At 39.1% G+C, this 22,364-nt stretch overlaps 2 protein-coding genes across 2 annotated transcripts; one reads left to right on the forward strand and one right to left on the reverse strand.

Annotated features, from left to right (window-relative positions):
• Positions 1-1,316: 1,316 nt before the first annotated feature.
• Positions 1,317-3,648, forward strand: LOC117927339 (zinc-finger homeodomain protein 4). Its single transcript, XM_034846827.1, has one exon. It carries the CDS (start codon positions 2,476-2,478, stop codon positions 3,319-3,321), a length of 846 nt encoding a protein of 281 aa, XP_034702718.1. The 5' UTR covers positions 1,317-2,475; the 3' UTR covers positions 3,322-3,648.
• A 2,622-nt stretch (positions 3,649-6,270) lies between these two features.
• On the reverse strand, positions 6,271-21,937 carry LOC117926757 (protein root UVB sensitive 6). The gene is made up of 13 exons (XM_034846043.1): positions 21,407-21,937; positions 20,449-20,547; positions 20,158-20,271; positions 11,151-11,222; positions 10,941-11,051; positions 10,740-10,859; positions 8,959-9,060; positions 8,714-8,786; positions 8,468-8,551; positions 8,304-8,368; positions 7,870-7,971; positions 7,574-7,756; positions 6,271-6,858 (listed from the first exon to the last, which is right to left on the reverse strand). Exons 1-13 carry the CDS (start codon positions 21,731-21,733, stop codon positions 6,796-6,798), a joined length of 1,515 nt encoding a protein of 504 aa, XP_034701934.1. The 5' UTR covers positions 21,734-21,937; the 3' UTR covers positions 6,271-6,795.
• Positions 21,938-22,364: the final 427 nt, after the last annotated feature.

The following is a 22,364-nucleotide window of genomic DNA, read 5'->3' on the forward strand; positions in this document are numbered from 1 at the left end:
AATTACAACAAGAGAAGGTGAGGATATGCTCATGAATTTACCAAAAAATAAGGACCTTTCTTGAAAACTCCTTGGTGTAATTTTAGCAAGAAAAAGAGAACCCACTAACCACGATTTTCTATTTTTAGCTAAAGACTTAATTATCTTGCCCTTTTCACCATGAGTTTAATGTTTATACAACTACTTCCTTATTTGTTTATCTTCATAATTGATCAAATTCTCTTTCACAAGTACTTCTTTTCATGATAAATGTGAAGCAAATCATTTCTATTCTATATCACTTAAAACATAGCTTAAACTTGAGAGATATGGATCTAACTTTCCCTTTTACTTTACATCATTAAAATATTATGGATGCTCGGGTTTAGATAATGCCAGACTTCTATTCTATCTTACATCACTTAAATATCAAAAAAATTAAATTCAAAGAGTTTGATTTATCGTGTGAAGAAACTATTCTCCAAAATTACTTAAACACTTAAAAGAATTTTTTATTCAAAATGATATTAGAATATATAATAGAAAAAGTAATTAAAAAAAATTAACAAACTTTATATGATGGGTCAGTTCTCATCATCTTTAACAAGGCTTCATCCACACATTTATAAAAATAGTGTTGGATTATATTCATTTCAACTATTTAAAGAAGTCTACACATGTAAAATGTACGAGTCTTTGAACTTTTCATCAGAGAATCATTAGTGTACAACATTAAGTTTAATTATTTTTCTATATCTTATCATTTATCATCCAAAACTCCTCTCAGAAAAAATCATTAGAAATTAAATCATAAAAGGTACATTCAAACTAAGAAAAATGATTGAATTTTTGACTCATGCTCAAGAACAAACAGAATCACATGAAATGACACTTAATGTTTTTGTATATCCATCCAAAGTACCAACCCTTCAAATGGGTTCAAGAAATATAGCTTCATCCCCAACCAGCCAAGAAAAAAGAAAACATGATCAATCTGTATACCAAGGACTGAGTGTGGGAGGATAATGATAGAAGTGAGGTAGTTTTGAGGAAAGATGTTCCACTCAAATGGGTTGTTTTTAGAGGTTAGTCAACTTACTCAAGGAAGGAGGGTTTAGGGTTTTGATGATTTATTTTCAAGGCCACTTGTTTTGGAGAATTATGTTGTGGGTACTCCTCTCTCTCTCTCTCTCTCTCTTCTTCCTTTGTCCTCTCCACTCTCTGACACACTGCTCTCTATATGGCGTAAACTTGATGCCTGATAGTGCAAGCAAAGCAAGCACCCCACCTTTTTTATCTCCCTCCCTAAAACTCACTGTATTCCTCTTTGTCTGTAAAAAAAATCCCTGCTTTTTTTCTCTCTCTTCTCTCTCTTTGGCCCTCACTACTACTATAAGCTCTTGTTTAGTGCTTCACTAGCAAAACCCACCTCCAAAACTCTCTCCTCCGTTCACATCCTCCTCCGTTAACACCCTCCTCCTCCCTTCTCCTCTCTCACCACCCCCACTTGTCATTTTGTTGGTTGCATCTCCTAACCCAACTCTTTGCCTTCTCTTCACTTACCACCTTTGTCTTTAGCTGTGGAAGGTGTTTAAGGTCGCAAGAGACTATGTATCAGAGTGAAGCCGGTGTTGGGTAATCTAATCTTCTTTCTGCTGTTTTCCAATGGTCTGGATGCCATTTTCTTTTCTCTCTTCCTTCTGTCTTCATTTCTATTTCTAGTTGGGGAAAGAATAAAGAAGGTTTTCCACAAGTCATCTCCCCTCCATCCATCATTTTCTTTTCTTAGCTAGTCTGTTGTGTTGACCACCCTTCTCTCTCTCCCTTTCAATGGTAATAGTGTAGAGAGAGAGAAGGAGCTAGCTAGTTTAGTCTGTTTCCTTATCTTGGTGTTGTTCTCATTGCCAGCTCCAGTCAACATTGCTGGCTGAATTTTCTAGTTAGTTTTTATTTTTGTCACTGACCTTAGAGGAAACAAGATGGATATTCAAAATCTAGGCGGTTGAAGGAACTCCCTAATGTTGCTTTCTTCTTTCCATTAAAGGTCTGGTCTTGTGGAGTGTCCCTTTGGGTGCAGCAGACCCCATAAAGAAAAGGTCTCTCCAGCTCTCCCTCTCACATGTCCAAAGCAGCTGCAATTCAATTGTCTGGGACCAAAGCTTGTGTCTGAAATTGTGTGGCTAGAGTGGGTCATTGTTTTTGGGGTTTGGAAGGAGGAAAAGGGGTTTTGACATATGGAGTGATGAGTCCTCATAACTGTGGGTTTCTCTTTTGCTCCTAAAAGAGTGGGCAGTTTGTTAAGAGAGAACTCCTAGGAATTTAAGGGCTGGGGCAGCTAGCAGGGCAACCACTTTTTTAATTTAATGATTAAGGCCCTCTAATTCTTTTGGTGTCTTGTTCCTCCCTTCTCTTTTGGTCTCCAAACAAAGTAACAAGACAGAAACAAAAACAAGGAACAAGGAAGAGAGGAAGTAGTGTAGCTATAGAGAGAGAGAAATGGAACTAACAAGTCAAGAAGGGGAGATCCCAATTCCAATAAACAGTGCATATGGAGGTGGTGGGGGACATGGGCATGGGCATGGACATGGGCACATGATCCATCATGATCCTGCTCCCCACAACCACATAATTCATTCTTCAGCACCCCAAATACCTTCCAATGGCCCGCCCATACCCTCAACTCTGGAAGACCATGTGCCCTACAAAAAAGCTGTGAGGTACAGAGAATGCCTGAAGAACCATGCAGCTGCCATGGGAGGGAATGCCACCGATGGGTGTGGTGAGTTCATGCCTGGTGGGGAGGAAGGTACCCTTGAAGCCCTCAACTGCTCAGCCTGCCACTGCCACAGAAACTTCCACAGAAAAGAAGTTGAAGGTGAGAGATCCTCCTGTGACTGCTTCCACTCCCCACACCTCAACAGAGTCGGGAGGAAAGTCATTTTGGGCCACCACAAAAATATCATAGGTCCAGAAGCTTTAGGCTACCCTACTGGAACTCTCATCTCCTCCAGACCACCTCCTCCCCACCAGATGATAATGTCCTACAACATGGGGTCCCTCCCCTCCGAGTCTGATGAACAAGAAGATGGTGGTGGTGGTATTGTTGCCAGGCCTCCCCAACTTGTCAAGAAAAGGTTCAGAACAAAGTTCAGCCAGGAACAAAAAGAGAAAATGCTCAGCTTTGCAGAGAAAGTTGGTTGGAAAATTCAGAAGCAAGAAGAAGCCGTGGTGCAACAGTTCTGCCAAGAGATTGGTGTCAAAAGACGAGTCCTCAAGGTCTGGATGCACAACAACAAGCACAACCTAGCCAAGAAGACCCCCCTTCCCTCCTCTGATGATTAAATTCTCCATTTTACTTACTATCTGTTGCTTTCCTCTACTAGCTACCTAGCTCAAAAGTCTTTTTTTTTTCCTCTCTCTCCCTCCTCTTTTAATATCATTTCCTTCTCATTTGGATCTGTTTCTTGAGCTGGAAAAGAAAAAAAAAATAATATGGGCCATGTAATGTAGCTTTAGGCAAATTGGGTTTCAGTTGTGGGTTATGTTCTTGTCCAATCCCTTCACTGTAGGAATGGATTGGAATACTCTTTCAGGTTGTTCTATGTATTAATATTGTAATCTAGGCAAAAGTTTCTTAGCTTAATTTAATCCCTTCTTCCCCCCTTTCAATTCTCTTCAAACTCCCTAACTTCTCCTTCACACCAAATCCTAATTTGCTAATCAAGATGGACCCTAAGCCCCCAAATTACTTGTGCTTAACACCAGCACTAAGTACCTTGAACTACACTTTTCACCTAATATAGGATTAAGCATCTAGCGCGGGCAATGCTAATTAATCAAGTTATGTTCAATTATAGTAATAATAATGGCATGAAACCATCCAATATTAGCAATGATTAGGCATAAGAATTCACTAAAACCTCAATGAAGCATTGCAATGGTGATTTACTTATGTTTCATCAGTCTGATCTGCAAATGACAAATGATATTCATTAACTCACATGCACGACATGTGCTAATAATTGCATTCATCGACGAATCGACACAATCTATTGGGTGTACAAAGTCTGGTGTGGGCATAATTCATGATCAGTTTCTCAATAATGTCTGTATCATCATCACATGTTTCATTGAATGGATGAGGTTTAAGACCCTGCCTAACTCTACCAGTCTTATAACTCCTGTGTTTTTTCACATGGATAGCTAATGTTATTTTGTCTGGTCATAGAAGAAGTATATCTACAAGATAATTTTCAATTATAATAGCCTTGGCCTTACTTCACAGGCTTCTAAGTTCAATAGGCCATGATCAAGTTATGGGAAGAATCTCCTCTAACTAGGGCATGTCAGGAATTCAAGCTAAAACAAGGTGGTGCTACATTGTTCTGCCTATTTATCATTTTTGAATCAAAAAGCTTGTTGTCGAGCTTTATAATGGTATAAACTGTAATTTTATATGACTTCGTTTGTATTTTGGTATCTCCTCAAATTCAAAAGAAAATAATATATCTCTTCGTCATTTTTGAATCAAACAATTTCAATGTCGTTTGTAATGGTATGAAACGTAATTTTATATGACCCATTTGTGTTTAGGAAATCTCCTTAGGAGGAAAATGTTCCCATTTGTCATTTTTGACCCGAAAACCTCCCCATTGTTTCTTACAATGATATAAATCATAATTTTAAATCAACTATTTTTGTTTTGAAAATCTTTTCCAATGTCATAGATTCAAGTTAAGACGAAAGGGGAAGAGTACTCCTCATTCCTATTTTTTAATCAAATAGCTTTACTACCCATGTTTATGATGGTATAAATTGTAATTTTATATTACAAATTTACAAGAATACCATTTCTCTGCACCAAGATGAATACATAAATAAAAACCCAATTCTCCATTGTGAACTTTTGGGTTCACACGCCATGTGTTGTTGAAATTAATAATTTACCAAAAAAAAAAAAAAAGGAAAACAAATAGGGATCTTAAATTACCAGCTACCATGTAGGATGTGAAAATTGAGGAAAAAGGAACCCCAAAGCCCCCACAATTATTTTGGGAATGAGACTGGTTTTACCTCTGCAACTTTTTTACCCTATATCTACACTACAAAAACAGATTCAGTTTCACTCCAACATTTAAGAGACCTATTAAATATGGAACCATGATCTTCTGAGCCCATATTTAATATGCCCTTGAGGACATATTTAATACACCTTTGCTGTCCCTGAAATGACTCATCTGCCTACATCTACCCCAAAAAATTGGATAAATGTCACACTAAACTCGAACCAACCATATAATAATGTGAGTATATGTCTACATTTTTGTATATGGTCAAGTCAATCTCCATGGTTCTAGGTCCTTGTTATGACACTCCTGTCACCAAGGATTTAACATGGCCTTCCCAAAATTCCAAAACTTCAACACTCCCTCCCTCACTAGTTAGGTTAGGAGAATAAATTTTTCCTTTTTTCTCTTTTGGATTTTTCCATGATTTGGAAGGTAATTCCATCAAAGTACTTCCAAACATGATTAATATAGATCCAATTATTAGGCCATGGACAATGAAGGTACCCTACTTCCAAATTTCACCCATAGTGAATCACATTTTCTTTATTTTCTAATTTAATCTCATTTTTTATACCGAATTACATTTCTTTCTAGTCTAATTTTATTTGTTTATCTTTTATTGTTTTGTTTTTGGCGTTCTTTGTATACTGCCTGTATACGTAGGAGTGCCCCCTGTTTTGACATGTTTTAATTTTATCTCTTTGTCTATCAAAAAAAAAATTATTTGTTTATACCTTAAACTTATATTTGTTTGTACCTTCATTGAAGGGTTCACATTTAACCCCAAGTACTACCTTACAATCTTCCACAAAGAGAGAGCATCTCAAACCAACATTTAAATGATAACAGAGAGTTAAGTACCCAAATCTTTGTAGGAGAAGCACAATGATGAGGTAGTTTAAGAAGACAAATCAGTGGTTGGTGCTGATTAAAAAATAAAGGAGGATTAACCGCTCCTCACAGTATAGAAACAGACTCACACAGTGTGATAGGCATGCAGCAGACAGCTAGGACAAAGAGTGGATGTGACTGTGTGTAAGTCAATTGAACTGATGGGAGTACTATTTTGAAGCCCTTGTCCATGCCGTGAGACCCTTGTCCTTAGCGTTATGGAGGGTAGCATTTTGGCCTTTTCTTCAGACTTCTAGGATAACAGTGTCTCACATCATGGATAGATAGTTCTCCATCTTGAGATTTCAATCCTATAAATCAAGTTTTGGAATTTGGGTAAAGAAGAATATCATTGATATCAGAAAAAAGGTTACATTGCTCTCTAAACATAACAAGGCAAAGTGGGTTAAAACTTCAAAGGAGGAAAATTGGCAAAAATAGAAACCTTAAAACCCCAAAACCCTAAAACAAGAAGGGCACAAACCAGAAGACCTCCAAAACCTATTCAAAAGACCAAATGAAGTTGATGTGTATTTGTGTAGTATTACATTCATAATAACAGCCTGTTTCGTCTGAAGTTGTGGCGGCATATAGGAGGCAGGCAAAAGCAGTTAATATGTATTGGATTGAGCAGAGAGCATGAACTGAGACAGAATTGGGTGCTCAATACAGAGAACTGACCAGCTTTATAATGCCATGGTTCCCATGGTCCCATTGGTGTAATGTGCACTTTCATTCCATGCCTTCATGATTTTGTTTGTGGAACAGTTTGAGAGTATCAGTGGTAGTCTCAGCACTTGGTATGGCATGCCCAACTCGGAATGGAAATTTAAGAGTTTTGAACATAACTTTCCAGTTAACCAGTTAATACAAGCCGAGCTCGGCCAGGATTAAGAAGTGATTCCGACATTGTCCACCCCTACAAGAAGTCAGATAAAGTGAATGTTAGAAAAAAGGCATAACCATTTATAGCATTTCGAGAATCATCATAAAACATAACCCGTCCAGTAATGTCAGCAACATTGAAATACAAAACATAAGCTTCATGGCTTGCTGATGGGAAGAGGCTTTGGTGTTAAGTAGGCTAGTATTTGAAGTTGGCCCAGTTGAAGCCAGAAGCCATATGCTTCTCAACTACAATGACCAGACACAATTATTTCCCAGGTGCCTAGGTGTCATTTGGGCATTATCTCCAGGCAGCTCAAAGGATAACTTCTAACAGGCCGTATGGGCATATTCTCTGTAGCCACCCATATAGTAATGCTGCAATATTGAATAGAAAATGACACATTTATTTTTTACTTCCACACTTTTTAATCCAGTGGTACTATGACTGCTACAGTAATTTCTAGAAGCCTATTTGGGGCTATATATCAACCGGGACCACTCATTTCACAATCTCTCAGTTACAGCATAAATGCCATATTTGACATTGTCAGGAATTGTCATAAACTTCCAAAAGAAATATAGGAAAAGGTACCACAAGAGTAAGCTTCCTATTAGGTGGGGCGGAAAGCTCATCATCAAAAAAGACACCCAACGGTAAGCTGGCAATGGGAATAGACACAGCCACAAACTAACTATGAGTCACATAACTCTACAATGAAGATCATGACATCTTGATTTCTACTTACCTGTTCAGCAGCTTTACTCTTGAAAAGGCCATACGAAGTGGAGACCATTTTACATGATTCCGCAATATGAGCTGCAAGATCAGCAGTTGAGGGCATAAGATGTGTAGAATCATAGTCCTGCTGCTTCGTAGGAAAAGATTCACTCCCATTTGATGAAACAATAAAATGCAGAAGCATATGCGCCTGTTGCAGAAGTTAAATCCATCTTAATTCCAAATATGTGAAGAAAAATTTTTACTCATCACTGTAATATGTATAGGAAACAAAAAAAAAATGTATATCTACAAATTGCTCACATGGAAAGCAGCTTTTAGAATGTCATCTGACTTTGCCTGATCCTTCAGTAACGCATACACTTTACCCTTCGAAGGATTATATGTCACTAGATATCTCTCTTTCTGTCACCAACAAAGAGGATATAAACAATTCACATGAAAGTGACAGAAATTACACATTTAAAGGGGATATTACTCAATCCATCTGTGTGTGTGCACGCACATGAGAGAGAGAGAGAGAGAGAGGAGAGGGGTTTAAATGTCACTAGATGTTTCTCTTTCTACCAACCAACAAAGAGGATATACACATTCCACATGAAAGTGACAGAAATTACACATTTAAGAAAGAGGATTTTACTGAATCAGTCCTTCTGTGTGTGTGTGTGTGAGAGAGAGAGAGAGAGAAGAGAGAGGTTCCCATTCCAGAGATACATTTGTGCCTAAAAGGAGTATACCTCAAACAGAGGCTCTATGGAGAGATATGAACCAGCATCTTGGAAAGCATCCTTAAATCTGGATCCTGCCAAAACGTTAGATTGAATGCATGGAAACCGAATCAGAGGAGAACAAAGCATCATGACTCACAAGGAAAAGAATAAACAGTAATTCCCATACATACCAAGAACAATAGGTTTATCTTCCAACCATGGAAAACTGAATATGTTTTCCTTCATATTGCCCTCCTCCAATGAGGGTACTCGCCCTGCAAAAGGAAATATAGCACAATTAAGCCATTAGATTAATGAAAATGCCCATATAGTGCTCACGTATAGGAATTCTAGTAAGAATTTAATCAAAGAACCATAAGACCATGGTAACTTAAGGAGAAAAATGAATCTTTAAGGGAAAAAAAAACCATCCTAACCTGTCTTAAGGAAAGAGTCTATAGCCACAGAAAATCTAGCACGATTCAATGTATGCAACACTACAGACTTTACCTGGAAAAGACCATATGGAAGCAATTAGCTGTTAGCAAAAGTATCAACTTTTAACAAACAAGATTAGAAATTCAATATGTGTGTGTGTGTGTGTGTTGGGGGGGGGGGGGGAGTGATTTGGTAAAAAATACAAAAAAGAAAAAGGAATTTTACTGCTCATACAAAATCAAACCTCTTGGTAAGAACTTAAGACATATCCACATGAAAGGAGTGCAAATGTGGTCACCAGTGACGGATTTCTTTTGGAGATCATGATACTCAGTCCAGTTCCCAGCTTCACAAAACAGAAGGGTTACTCACATTAAATTCGAGTTAGAAATATATCATGCTTAAGAGTGTACACCAGAGAACAGAATATAATTACCAGCCTAATATTACATTAATCCACAATTCATAGTTTGGTTCAGTTTGCATTTTATTTCCTCCATCAAGTGAAACATAACCAACAAAGCCACACAACACTACACACAATAGTTGTTTGATTAAGAGCGCTACAATGTTGATTAATTTCCCAAGAAATGTAGTGTGCATATGTTTCATGTTAAGTATATATTCGATAATCCTAATTACTATCAAGGTCATCCTCAATTCATATGTTTCTTCTCAATCAATCTTACATATACATACTTTCTCCCACGCATTGAATCATTTTAACCATCATTGCAATGCTCTCCTGACACAAACGAACTTGACTGAAAAGGTGAGAACAATTATTTCTTTTGATATTTCCTAGAATAACTGCCACTCCTTTTCACATGGAAAGCTAAGTGAAGGCAAGTCGCTAGTGTTTGTCATTCCACTCAAAAAAATATCACACTACTGAACTCAAATTGAAGAATATGCAAGGGAAACACATAAGATTCTTACCAAAAGCAATTTCAAGTTCAAACAGATTGTCTTAATAGTTGAAATGAAAAGTAAATATTTACATTTTACACTAATAAATCTACCACACACACACACATGTTAAATATGATACAATGTTCATACTTAAAAAAATAAATAAATAGAATTAATAACAATAACAACTTTGCAGCACCAGTATCGAAAAGCACTAAAGATGATTAAAAAAATCCCAAAACTCCTAACAAGAATTGAGCTTGAGTCTTTCTATTAAATTTCCCTGTAAGCATAATTAGCTCATTTCACTTCTTTTCTTAATTTTTTCTTCCCTTTTTTTTTTTTTTTTTGAAACGTTCTATGACAAATTTCTTATAGGAAGATAAAAAAAAAAAAAAAAAAAAAAAGAGTAACAATTCAGACTACCAATTTTTTTATTTATTAAAATAGAAAGAGATTTCCAAAAAGATTTAAACAACAGTACTCAGAAGGAAAAAAAAAAAAAAAAAAGAATTCCTCAACAACATAAATTCCTAACATAGAAACAGTTCAATTAATATAACAGGAACACTTTATTTCTAAAAGAAAAAAGAAAGGGCATGTAACTGGACGTAATCACACATTAGCACACTTGGTGATTTACCAAGGGGATCATGAGCCACCTAAATTATTTCTTAAACCTATATGAAATGAGTACAATGGTTGGGATTTAATCACCTAATAAAGCTTGTATGTGTGTGTGTTCAGATGTGCTTGTGTGTATAACAAACAACACAACAAACCCCAAATCAAAATGAAAGAAATCCTCTGAGCTGTATCTCAACATCATTTTTATGGTTCCTATAATTTGAAATTTAGAAAAATTTTCAGTCTTTTTTTCATCCATACACATTTACAGAGCTGTTCTAGAATGTTTAAGTCATCAGCTAGGTTCTGAATACACAAATCTTCATACATTTTCTTTGATCACACGCAATGACATTCTGGTGTCAAAACTATTTCAGGCTCCAAAAGCATGTCATATGTCATTTTGCTTTCCAGACACCCAAACCCGTATTCATATCCTTGATATATGCATATCATCTTTGGAGATTGAAAGTTTAACAAGCGTACCAGATCAGCAATATTGCCAACACATTCTCCTTTAGCAGTGACATCTCCAATGTTTTCTCCTTTAGCAAAGGCTTTGTAAATTGGTGTGCGGGTTGATGTTGACGTTACCGCAGCAACATTCTACAATTAAACAAATACGAATATGAAGCAGCAGTGGTAACTTGACAACATATACCTGGCATATTAAGAAAACCATCAAACCTTGGCAACATTTGCAGCACAAGCCAAAGGCAGAAAAAGGTGTGGAACAGCTGCAGTTGCCAACTCTACCCCAGCACCCAACTCCATAAGGAGATCACCCGCCAATCGTAGCTGAAACACATCACAAATTTTAAGAAAATGAATAATATATGTTAATTCAGTCCAGTAAAAGTTGACTTCAAAATCAACTAGTGCTTAGACTAATTTTACCTGTTTTAGATCATAATCAAACTTCTTCCCTTGCCGGGCAAAAAGCATTTTCCCAACACGACCAGCACCATCCTGCACATATAATGTAACTTTAAATTCAATAAATATCATTTCAAATGCAATTATTCCATGAAGCTAAAGTCAAACTGAAAAAAGAAGGCCATAAAGCAAAACAAAAAATGCCGAGAAAGTAAGGCAAGGTACAAAAGAACAGTGCCAGAGTCTACTATAGAACACTTTTCGGTCAAGGACCATTGACAAAAGCCTACACAACAGGTTGACTGGCCAGTCAGTATAAATGTGGATTAGGGATAAATTTTTCTTTCCTAGATACAAGTAGTAAAATGTTTGAGGTCAAGGACGATAGGAAGTTCAAAATAAAACCTCGCAAATAATACAAAAACCCATAAACAAGAATCATTTATAAAAATGATTCAGATCTTCATGATGAGATGTCAGGACAACTTTGATAGTGACCTATAATCCAGTGTTTTAAAAGGCTATAGAGGCTTACACCTTGAAGCTATAGCCTTAGTATAGGGTAATCAAGGCTTAAGCCTCACCTTGTTGAGGCTTATAGCCTTGAGGTTCAAGCCTCAAGGCTATTAAGGCTAAAGCCTCAAATATTCAAAAGGTTTTGATGGGTTTAGAGCTTTTATGGGTTTTTTACATACATTTTATAAGAGTTTTAAGCCTTAATATTCATTGGTTTCAATGAGTTGTGCTTTTACAGTATTTTGGTTAGATTTATAAATTTTCTCTTGCATCTAAGACTAAGGTTTAGACCTTTTAACAAATAAAGGCTTAGTTGGCTACCAATTAACCCTTCAAATGGAAAGGAAAAGAAAAGATTGAGAAGAAGAAACAAAGGATAGGTCATTGTAGTGATTGAGCTTATATATGATTATTATCTTATTATTAATAGATAAAGGAAAAAGGAACACCATAATTAACGGATGATAAAGAAAAATGAGTTGTAACATTAACACTGATGGAGAGGACAATAAAACAATTACATTGGAGGATACTACTAGTGATAATGACGACATTTTTGAAATTATTCGATAAAGGCATGAGAGAGTAAAAGAGACAAAGAGGAATTAAATTAGAAAATATTCACGAGCGATGAGAGAGAGTGAGAGTGAGCAAGTGAGCGATGGCAATGAGGGTGAAAGCCGAGCGGAGAATCGTGGGAAAAGGAAGGGGAGTAGCTTTGTGGTGGAATCGAAGGTGTTTGAAGTAGGAGTCGAGGAGAGAAAAGGCAAAATCCAAGTTAACATTGTGGAAAGCAAGGGAGGGGTCTCGTCTTGGGTCCGTCTGGGGCCGGCGAGCGTGAGGTTTTTTACAGAAGGTTTGATACAGTGCATAAGGGACGGGAAAGAAGGAAGATGGGAAAGGGGATGGAAGGAAAAAGGGAGAAGTTACTCCCTGGTGAGAGAAGCCAACAGGGCAGGGTGTTTCCTTCGTTTAGGGGTTACCGACATGGAGAAGAGGAGATTTAGTATCTTCATTCCGAAAGGCAAGGGGGAGAAGGGGGGATGGGCTTCCATGGTGGAGTCCTTACGAAATATGGGATTTTGTTTTGATAAAAAGGAGAATAGGCAAGAAGAGAGGGCCACGGGAAGGTCGTATGTGGAAGTGGCAAAGGGACCAAGGAGCAGGGATATTACGAGGGTTAGAGTAGAGGTAAAGGGGGAGGAAATAAGTAAAAATCTGAGCAGATTGGAACATTGCTTGGTAGGAAATTGGAACCCTAGTTCAGCACGAGAAGAAGATTTGGAGAGATTAGGGTGGTTAGTGGCAGATGCGTGGGGATTGAAAGGAAAATTAAGTTTGGCAAGGCTGGGAAAGGGACGTGTTCTTCTGGAGATTGAATTTGTGGAGGAAGCTAGAAACGTCCTCGCCTCTGGGAAGAGATCAGTGGGAGGGCTTCAAATGGGTTTGGAGAGATGGAGTCCAAAATCAGGGTGCTCAACTGAGAGAGAAGCTAGGAATGAAGCTTGGGTAAGGATTCTAGGTCTCCCAATTTCGTTGTGGGTTCCGTCAATTTTGAGAAGAGTGAGGGAAGCGTGCGGTGGGTTTTTAGGTGTCGATCCTCAGACGGAAAGGATGGAGGAGCTTGAGTGGGCTAGGATTCTAGTAAAAATGAGTGGTGATGACCTACCGAGTTCGCTGGAGATCGGGGTTGAGAAAGGGATCTATTCCTTGTCTCTGTGGTGGGAGATCTCACCGTCGCTGAGGAAGAAACCGGAGGACTGTCGAGTCTGGCCTGGGCGACAGGATGGGGAGGTTAGGGATGACGGTGTAACACGCGCTGGGTTGCGTGTGGGAGAAATGACAGCTACGGGGCCCGAGGAGCAGCTTCGCTCAAATGATGTGACTGGGGGGCGGGTAGTGAAGAGTTTGAACACCGTGCCCATATCGGGCCGAGCCAGTGACCCGCCTTTATTCTGGATCTTCGGGTGCTAGGTTGACCCAGTCGGGCCTGGCTAAGGGTCTCGTGGGTTTGAAGTGGGCTGATGGCCCCCTCCCCCCCGCACAAGGCCCTTTAGCTATTTTAAAGGGGGCTGCGTCTAGTGGTGTTGGGCCATCTAAGGGGTGGGCCGCCGATGGGTCAAAGATTTCGCCTTGTGGGCCTTCAGTCCTGCTTAGGGGCTGTCCTGGGGCTTCTCAGGCCCAACCCCATGACAGAGGGCTCCCTTTGAAGTTTTGTTCCCCAGCCCACCTGGCTTGCTTTGGGTGTAACCTGGAGATGGAATTTTTAAAGTGCCAAGAGAAGGATGAAAGGAGGAAGCAGCAGCTGGAATCCCAAAGTTCAATGACAGACTGTGCGTTAGTGGAAGAAGCCTCAAGGTATGGGTCTGATTTAAACTCTTGGGGTTTAAGGGTTTCGAGGCCTTTTCATTCTTCTCCTTTTTCTTTTGGTCGGACTCCAGAGGGGGAGTGTTTACAACCATTCTGGGGCGAGGATGGAGAATCTTCAGGAAGGAAATATGCTAAGTTTGGCAGTTGCAGAAGGGTCCACATTGAGTGGTAAGGGTTGCTAGGATTTGGTTGAGGTTAATTGTGCCGCAAACGAGGCAGACAACTTGGAGTGGAATTCGGCTCGGGCTGAGCCCTAAGAAATCAGAGGCGGGAAGGATATTAATTGGGAGGAAAGCAGTCTGGCCAAATTTAGTAACTTTTGGGATTTCCAACAGAAGGCCTGGAAAATGAAATCTTGGGTTTTTTGATCAAGATCAGGAAAAGGCGGGAAAGGATACACAGCAAAGGTAATTTGGTGAAATCGAAATTCGAAAGGGAGCTTAAGAGGCTGGAGAGTTCAATCAATTATGAGGGGGAAATTAAGAAGAATTGTCATCTTAAGGGCAGAGGGGGTCAACGAATGACAGTTCTGAAAGGAAAATAATCAAGTCTTTGGTTAGAAGACAGAAGGTGGACTTGTTTTGTATCCAGGAGACAAAAATTCATTTACTGCCTGAAGGGGTAGTGAGAAGTTTAAGGGCGGGAAGATTCTTAGACTAGAGAGCTTTAGATGCTTCTGGATCGGCAGGAGGTGTCTTGATTTGCTGGGATAAAAGATCTCTGAAGATCTTGGATTGGGAGGAGGGCCAGTTCTCGATCTCCTGTAAATTCAGGAATGTTGAAAACGAGGTAGTCTAGGTGTTTACAGGAGTCTATGGTCCTTTCACCAAAGAGGAAAGGGAGAGCCTGCGGGATGAATCTGGGGCAATTAGAGGAATTTGGGGAGAACTCTGGTATGTAGGGGGTGACTTTAACATTATTCTATCCCAAGGGGAAAGAAGTAGACAAGGGAGGATTACCTCAGCTATGAGGAGGTTTGCTCAGGTTATAGATGATCTCGAGCTTGTTGACCTCCCCCTGCAAGGAGGATCATATACTTGGAGTGGAGGTCTCTATAATCAATCCTGGGCCAGGTTGGACAGATTCCTTGTGTCTCCCAGCTGGCTTGATCAGTTCAGCAATGTGATCCAGAAAAGACTGCCTCGGGCCATATCATATCACTTTCCTATTCTAATTGAGGGGGGTGGCATAAGAAGAGGTCCTTCACCATTTAGGTTCGAAAATATGTGGCTTAAAGTGGAAGGGTTTAAAGACCTCATACGGAGCTGGTGGCAGGGGATGTCGGTCAGAGGAAGGGCTAGTTATAAGTTGGCTACAAAGTTGAAGGTGATTAAACATAATTTAAAAACCTGGAATAGGGATGTGTTTGGGAGACTGGAATGTTATAAATCTGCAACTCTTCAGCAAGTGGAATACTAGGATCAGGTGGAAAGTGAGGAGGAAATCTCTAGTAAAAAAGAAGCCAAAGAGGGCTATGCTAAGTGGGTAAACCTGGAGGAAATACACTGGAGACAGTTATCAAGGGAGTTATGGCTAAGGGAACGGGATAGAAATACGGGTTATTTTCATCGTATGGCAATGGTACACCGAAGGAGGAACTCCATGGACATAATAAAAATCAATGGGGTGTGGTTGTCAGAGGAGCAAGAAGTAAGGACAGGGATTGTCAACGCCTTTAAACAGTTGCTCACGGAAGACTCGGAGTGGAAGGCGGATATAGGGGGGATAAACTTGAATCAGATCAGTCAGCAAGAAGCGGAAATTCTAGAGCTTCCCTTCTCTGAGGATGAAGTTTATTCGGTTATAATGGACATGAATGGGGACAAGGCTCTAGGACCGGATGGCTTCACTGTGGCCTTTTGGCAATGCTACTGGGAGTTCGTGAAAGAGGAGATTCTAGAGATGTTTGAGGAGTTCCATGAGCAAAATTCTTTCCTCAAGAGCCTCAATAACACGTTTCTGGTTCTTTTACCCAAAAAAGGAAGGGCGGAAGAACTGGGGGACTTCAGACCTATCGGTCTTTTGGGGGGGCTGTACAAATTATTGGCTAAGGTGCTGGCCAATAGGATTAAAAAAGTGATAGGAAAAGTGGTTTCCCCGGATCAGAATGCATTCGTCATGGGTAGGCAGATTTTGGACGCCTCATTAATTGCAAATGAGGTGATTGATTCTTGGCAAAAAAGGAGAGAGAAATGCCTAATTTGCAAATTGGATATTGAGAAAGCGTATGACAACGTTAATTGGCATTTCTTGATGAGGGTTTTGCAAAAAATGGGGTTCGGGTCTAAGTGGAGGGAATGGATGTGGAGTTGTATCTCAACTGCCAAGTTTTCAGTTCTGGTAAACAGAGTGTCTGCTGGGTTTTTCTCTAGCTCTAAGGGGCTACGGCAAGGTGATCCCCTATCCCCATACTTGTTCGTCATGGGAATGGAAGTGTTGAGTGGTCTCATTAGGAGGGCTGTGGAGGGGGTTTTATTTCTGGGTGCAACATCAGGCGGGGTAGTGGGTCAGCTACCAATATTTCTCACCTTCTCTTTGCAGATGACACAATAGTTTTTTGTGAGGCAAAGAAGGACCACTTGACTCATTTGAGTTGGATCTTATGTTGGTTTGAAGCTATCAGGGTTGAGGATTAATTTGGCTAAAAGTGAAATTATTCCAGTAGGGGAGGTGGAAGAGATTATTGAGATGGCTGTGGAGCTTGGATGTAAGGTAGGCCAGTTACCCTCAGTCTACTTGGGGTTGCCCTTGGGGGCGCCAAATAAGGCATCTTCCGTGTGGGATGGGGTGGAAGAGAGGGTGAGGTGGAAACTTGCCCTTTGGAAACGGCAGTATATCTCCAAAGGTGGAAGAATCACCCTCATAAAGAGTATGTTGCCTAGTATGCCTTTGTATCAACTATCCCTGTTCCGTATGCCTAAGATAGTGGCAAGAAGGCTAGAAAAGTTGCAAAGAGACTTTTTGTGGGGAGGGCGAAATATGGAAAGAAAAGCTCATTTAGTAAATTGGGAGGTGGTGTGTGCGGGTAAGGAGAAGGGGGGGCTTGGCTTGAGGAAGCTAGTCCTCTTGAACAAAGCATTGCTTGGTAAATGGGTTTGGAGATTCGCTCGGGCCAAGGACGAGCTATGGAAGAAAGTGCTCATGGCGAAATATGGGCAAGAGGGCCTTGGTTGGAGGACTAAGAAGGCAAATGGGGCGTTTGGTGTCGGGATTTGGAAGGAAATTCTGAAGGAATCTGATTGGTGCTGGGATAATATGGCTTTCAATGTGGGAAAAGGCACCAGAATCAGATTCTGGACTGATCCTTGGCGTGGGGGTGCTGAGCTGTCCCTAAGATTCCCTCAGCTCTATGCCGTGGCTGTCCATAGGAATGCCACAATGGGAGAAATGTGGGACCAGAATTCTGGTCAAGGAGGCTGGAATTTAAGGTTTTTCAGAGATTTCAACGATTAGGAGTTGAATTTGGTAGGTGAATTACTTCAAGCATTAAGGGGCCAAAGGGTTACCTTGGAGGAAGACTTGGTTTTTTGGAAGGGAGGAAAAAACGGGCAGTTTGGGGTCAAGAATGCGTACAGCTTGTTGATCAGCTCCATTGTCTCTGTTTTCCCCAAAAATGGCATTTGGGTGGATAGAGTCCCAACTAAACTAGCGTTCTTTGCGTGGGAAGCCGTTTGGGGGAAGGTTCTTACCCTTGATAGACTTCAAAAGAGAGGGTGGCAGCTTCCTAATCGATACTTTTTATGTGGTAGCAAAGAGGAAAATGTAAATCATTTGCTCATTCATTGTACAGTGGTCAGAGTGTTGTGGGAGATTGTTCTTGGTTTGTTCGGTGCCCAGTGGGTTTTCCAGAAAGTGTAAAGAAGGTTCTACTCAGCTGGAAGGGCTCTTTTGTGGGTAAAAAAAGAAAAGAAATTTGGAGATCCATTCCGTTATTTATTTTTTGGACGGTTTGGAAGGAGAGGAATAGACTAGCTTTTAGGAGGGGGGGATTAGCTATTCAGAAACTTAAAAATTCTTTTGTTTGTAATGTGTGAGGCTGGGCAAAATTGTATAGTGGAGTGGAGACACGCTCCCTAATAGGCTTCTTGGAGTGGTTAGCCTCCAAGTAAGGGTTGGTATGTTTTTTGTCTCTTTTTGGTTGTGAGGCCTTTGCCACTCTATATACTCCATGTATGCTATGTGGTTTTTTTGCCTTGTGTTAATATATGTCGTGTTTACTTATCAAAAAATATATATATATAAATTGAAAATTACTTATAATTAATTTGATTATTATGATTTATAAGGTTTTCTTATTATTTAATTTTCATGTGATTTTATTAGTATTTTTCTGATTTTTTTTTTTTTTTTTTAAGTGGACGGTTACACCTTGTTCCACCTCAAAGCTTATGCTTCAAGTCATTTGGGCAAAACACCTCAACACCACCTATAACCTTTTAAAACATTGCCTACATCTAATTCAAAGTTATAGAAAATTATCTATTAAGCATAAATTTAACCAAAAATAGGACATCAATATGGATGAATGGCAATGTAAGAAAAAATTAGAACAAAAGTAAATTCATCACTAGAAATTCAAGGTGACACTTTTGAGACAACATGAGATACAGCCATCTAAAATAGTTGGCTATGTGATACAAAGACCCATCATTACACCAACATGGAGGAGTAATTGATTCAAGCTGAAATAAAAAGAAATGATAAAAAGGAAGCCTAAAAGGAGGGGGTCAAAGTAATGAGAAGAGACATAGATTGCCAAGGATTTACGACAATATGCTCAATATGAAGATAAATGAGAAAGGATTCACATGACTGAACCCAAGTAGCTAAGTCAAGGTTTTTTTTTCTTTGTTTTTCTTTTGATAAAAAATAATAGATGTATTAATTAAAAGTGAATAAAAACAAGAGAAGGATGAGAAATCCTCCCCATGATATACAAAACTGGTCAAAAGACTCGAAGAAACATCCACTATACAAGGAGGGCTATACAAAAGGAACAAAAAAACTTATACAAGTATAACATCTCCTGAAGCTCATCTATGAACCCCAACCTGTAGGCTCATCTCCCGAGTCATGGTTTTAGTGAATTGAGTTCAGTTGAATCAGAAAAACTAAAAGATAAAAATAAAGACAGCAAAGGTGCAGATGAATAACAGTAGTTTATTCCGACCCATGATGGATAAGAGAGCTCCTCTCCTCATGAACAAAACCCATCTCATACTGGAGCTGAGTTGGAGCAGGCGGGACCACTGTAATTAAGGTTTTGGTCCTAAAATAGCAGACTAAAAGTGGAATCATTCTTTGTGATCGGAAGAGAATAATAGATACCATACTCTCCTCTACAAGGGACCAAGATGATATAATCTTCCAACAAGGCCAAAGATACAAAGGAAACTAAATTACACAAGTTGTTGAGAGGTAATGATAACCAGGAAATATTTATAAAAAATGATAATAAGCAAAACAGCCATAGGAGGAGCTATGCCTCAGTTGACGTGGTAAATCAATGAAGAAAAACAGGAGAAAGATTTAGGGGTACCATCCCTCCTTTTCCAGCTGGCTGCATCTGGAGAGAGAATATATCAGAACTTTCAATTGTATTTCCAAGTTGAAGGAAGTTTTACTACACTAGGTATAAGCATGGCCTGAGGTAGGGTATTCAGGCGGGGGAGGTGCCTCCATCAGCAACTTGGGTCATACTTTGGGAGAAAGAATCTTATTGTCTCTTGCTTTTCTTTGGAGTCTTGATATGGCACAGTTTGAGAATACTCTCTGTATGCATTGATTGTGGCCCCTTTGGCCTTTTTCAACTTTCAACTCTTTATCCATTAAAATAAGGGAATAAACACTAAACATGCATCAATTAATTTTCTTTTATGAGATTACTATTGCCAGATTCCACAGGAAAAAAATAAGGCAAGCAATCAGGCTTCCCAAAAATAGTTCCACAATGATAATAAAATTGTAGTTACAAGGGCATTCCTAGAAAAACTAATATTAATATAGCATGACCAATAGGATAATAACATGTTAGTACCTATCAAAAAAAGGATAATAACATGTTAGAAGACCAACAAAACTTGTTTTTTGAAAATGAAATTAGATTATTTGCTAATTTCAAATGTACAGATGTCATGTGCACCTTGAGAATCCAGTTGATAGCAACAGCCCCAGGAGCAGATCGGTTTCTAGAAACTCCAACTGAATTCAGAAGTGTTTGTGTTGTGAAAACACCCATTGCTCCGCCAAAGAAGTGCTACAATGAACATGAAATTCATCAGTATTGTATTTTAGGGCAGCAACCCCACTTCACATAAATTAGACGTAGAATGTTTTGTAATATTCATAATATCCGTGTTCTCCAAATATGAGATGGCTCTCATTTCCTAAAAAAGCCCGCCTTTATGGTATAGCACCAAACGTAAGAGAATACCTTTAAAGCTCTCCATGACATGTATGGCACATATGAAGGAGTAACACTATCCGGGAATCCCTCGGGCACCACATAGGATCTTATGAATGACATCAACTCCTGCACACCAAATTTAGCATATAAGCCACATTACTGCTGACTTCACAAGCTGCACATGAACGTAAACCTCTATCTTCCGATAACCGAAGAAAACAAAAAAATGTAATTGTGTTTCAACAGAAAAGGACAAAACATACACCTGTCCACCCCATACAATTGGAAATATCATACATTGCCCAAGTGTCCCTGTTTCCAACCGACCGCAATTTCTCTCCCTAATTTTTGATACCAAAATCTCAATCTCTTCTTATGATTAAATAGACATTGATTTATGAATAAAATTAACAATTACAAAACCCCAAATCAAATAGATGATCTTCTTAAAAAAAATGATTTTTTTTATTTTTATTATAGACCATGCATTCTTATTATGCTTTAGAGCTACCCATGCTTTAGAGCTACCCGAAATTTTAAAAATTGCATTGATATATGTAATAACCAATCTTGATTTATATTAATGATTAATCATTACTAAAGCATAAATTTTTTCGGGTGATCAAAACCTATTAGCACATCTGCATCTTCGGCAATGTAGGCAACACAACAGAAATCAAATCATGAATGAAATGTATATATTAACCACTAATGACCATAACATGCCAAAAAAAATACTGATTTGCAGGGAAAAAGATTTGGAAAATTTTTCAGTTTTCTTATATTCACAATTGCTTAGAATGTAAGCAATGCATGACCATAATCAATAATTCAATAATTTTCCTGCATAAAACAGTGAAAAGCTCAAGATTCTATACTCAAATTCCAGCATCAGACCCATCAACATCTTGAAGCAACATAAATTAATCAAATTTAAAAGCAAGAAATGAACAATAAAATGAAAAGCAATCGAATTCAGAATTACATCAACCGGAGCCTGAGGAGTCTGCGAGCAGACGGCGCGCAGAGAGCCGTTTCTGCCCTGACCATTGCCGCCCTCGTTATCAACCACGTAGTTCCACCGCCGCCCATTGATCTCCTCGCAGCAAATCAACCTCAGACTCGCGTCCACGAACTGCTCATCCACAATCCCAAGGTTACGAGCTTCCGGAGACGACGCAACCGCGGACGGCGCCGGCGATGAAGCAAGACTCGCGCTGATGCGCAGCGTTTCTCGAGCAAGCAACCGCGCATCCTGTGATGTGGCTAGGGTTTGCGGCGAGGGAGATTGCTTGAGCTTCATGGGAGGCATGGTGAATCTCTGTGATGGAAAACCGAGGCAAACTCAAATGGGTATTAGATGGTGGAGAGATCAATCAATGGAGTAGGGGGTATTTGGGAGGAAGGAAAATGAAGGAGACGGGAACGGAGCATTGGAAATGACGAAGGTGACGGGGCATTTAGAAGCAATGGCAGGTGAACAGCATTTGGAAAAGGGGGCGGAGAAATCGAGACAGCCACACACAACTGTACCTCTGGCGGTGTAGTGACGGGTGGGCTCAGGGACTTTGTGTGATTCTGGGTTTTCTGACACGTGTACGGTGCGATTCGCACCTAATGCTTTTTCTTCTTTTTTTTCTTCTTTTTTTTTTTTTTTTCTTGATTTCCTTTATTTTAAGTAATGAAAGGAAAACATCGAAGAAACGTGGTTTTAAGATTGCGTATATTTAAAATTAGTTATAAATTTTATTTAATTTTTATATGGAAAATTAAAATACAAGTAAAATGAGTTTTAAATATATATAAAAATATTTTATTCTTAAAATATTTTTAAAAATAATATAAAAAATAAGTTAATAAATTATTTTTACATTCTTTTTTATTTGCTTTTTTTTATTATATAATATTAACTCACTTAAAATATATAATTTGTGACTATTTTT

The sequence above is a fragment of the Vitis riparia genome, chromosome 12 (assembly GCF_004353265.1).
Source record: "Vitis riparia cultivar Riparia Gloire de Montpellier isolate 1030 chromosome 12, EGFV_Vit.rip_1.0, whole genome shotgun sequence".
In the NCBI taxonomy this organism is placed as follows: domain Eukaryota; kingdom Viridiplantae; phylum Streptophyta; class Magnoliopsida; order Vitales; family Vitaceae; genus Vitis; species Vitis riparia.

Bases quoted from the DNA above. Each gene is read 5' to 3' on its own strand.
- LOC117927339 (XM_034846827.1), top strand. From the start codon at position 2,476: ATGGAACTAACAAGTCAAGAAGGGGAGATCCCAATTCCAATAAACAGT.
- LOC117926757 (XM_034846043.1), bottom strand. From the start codon at position 21,733: ATGCCTCCCATGAAGCTCAAGCAATCTCCCTCGCCGCAAACCCTAGCC. The intron at 20,272-20,448 runs GTATTCTCTTAC...TGTTCATTGTAG, and splicing joins TGTCATGGAGAGCTTTAAAG to CACTTCTTTGGCGGAGCAAT. The intron at 10,860-10,940 runs GTTTGATGGTTT...GTTTAATTGTAG, and splicing joins GTGCTGCAAATGTTGCCAAG to AATGTTGCTGCGGTAACGTC.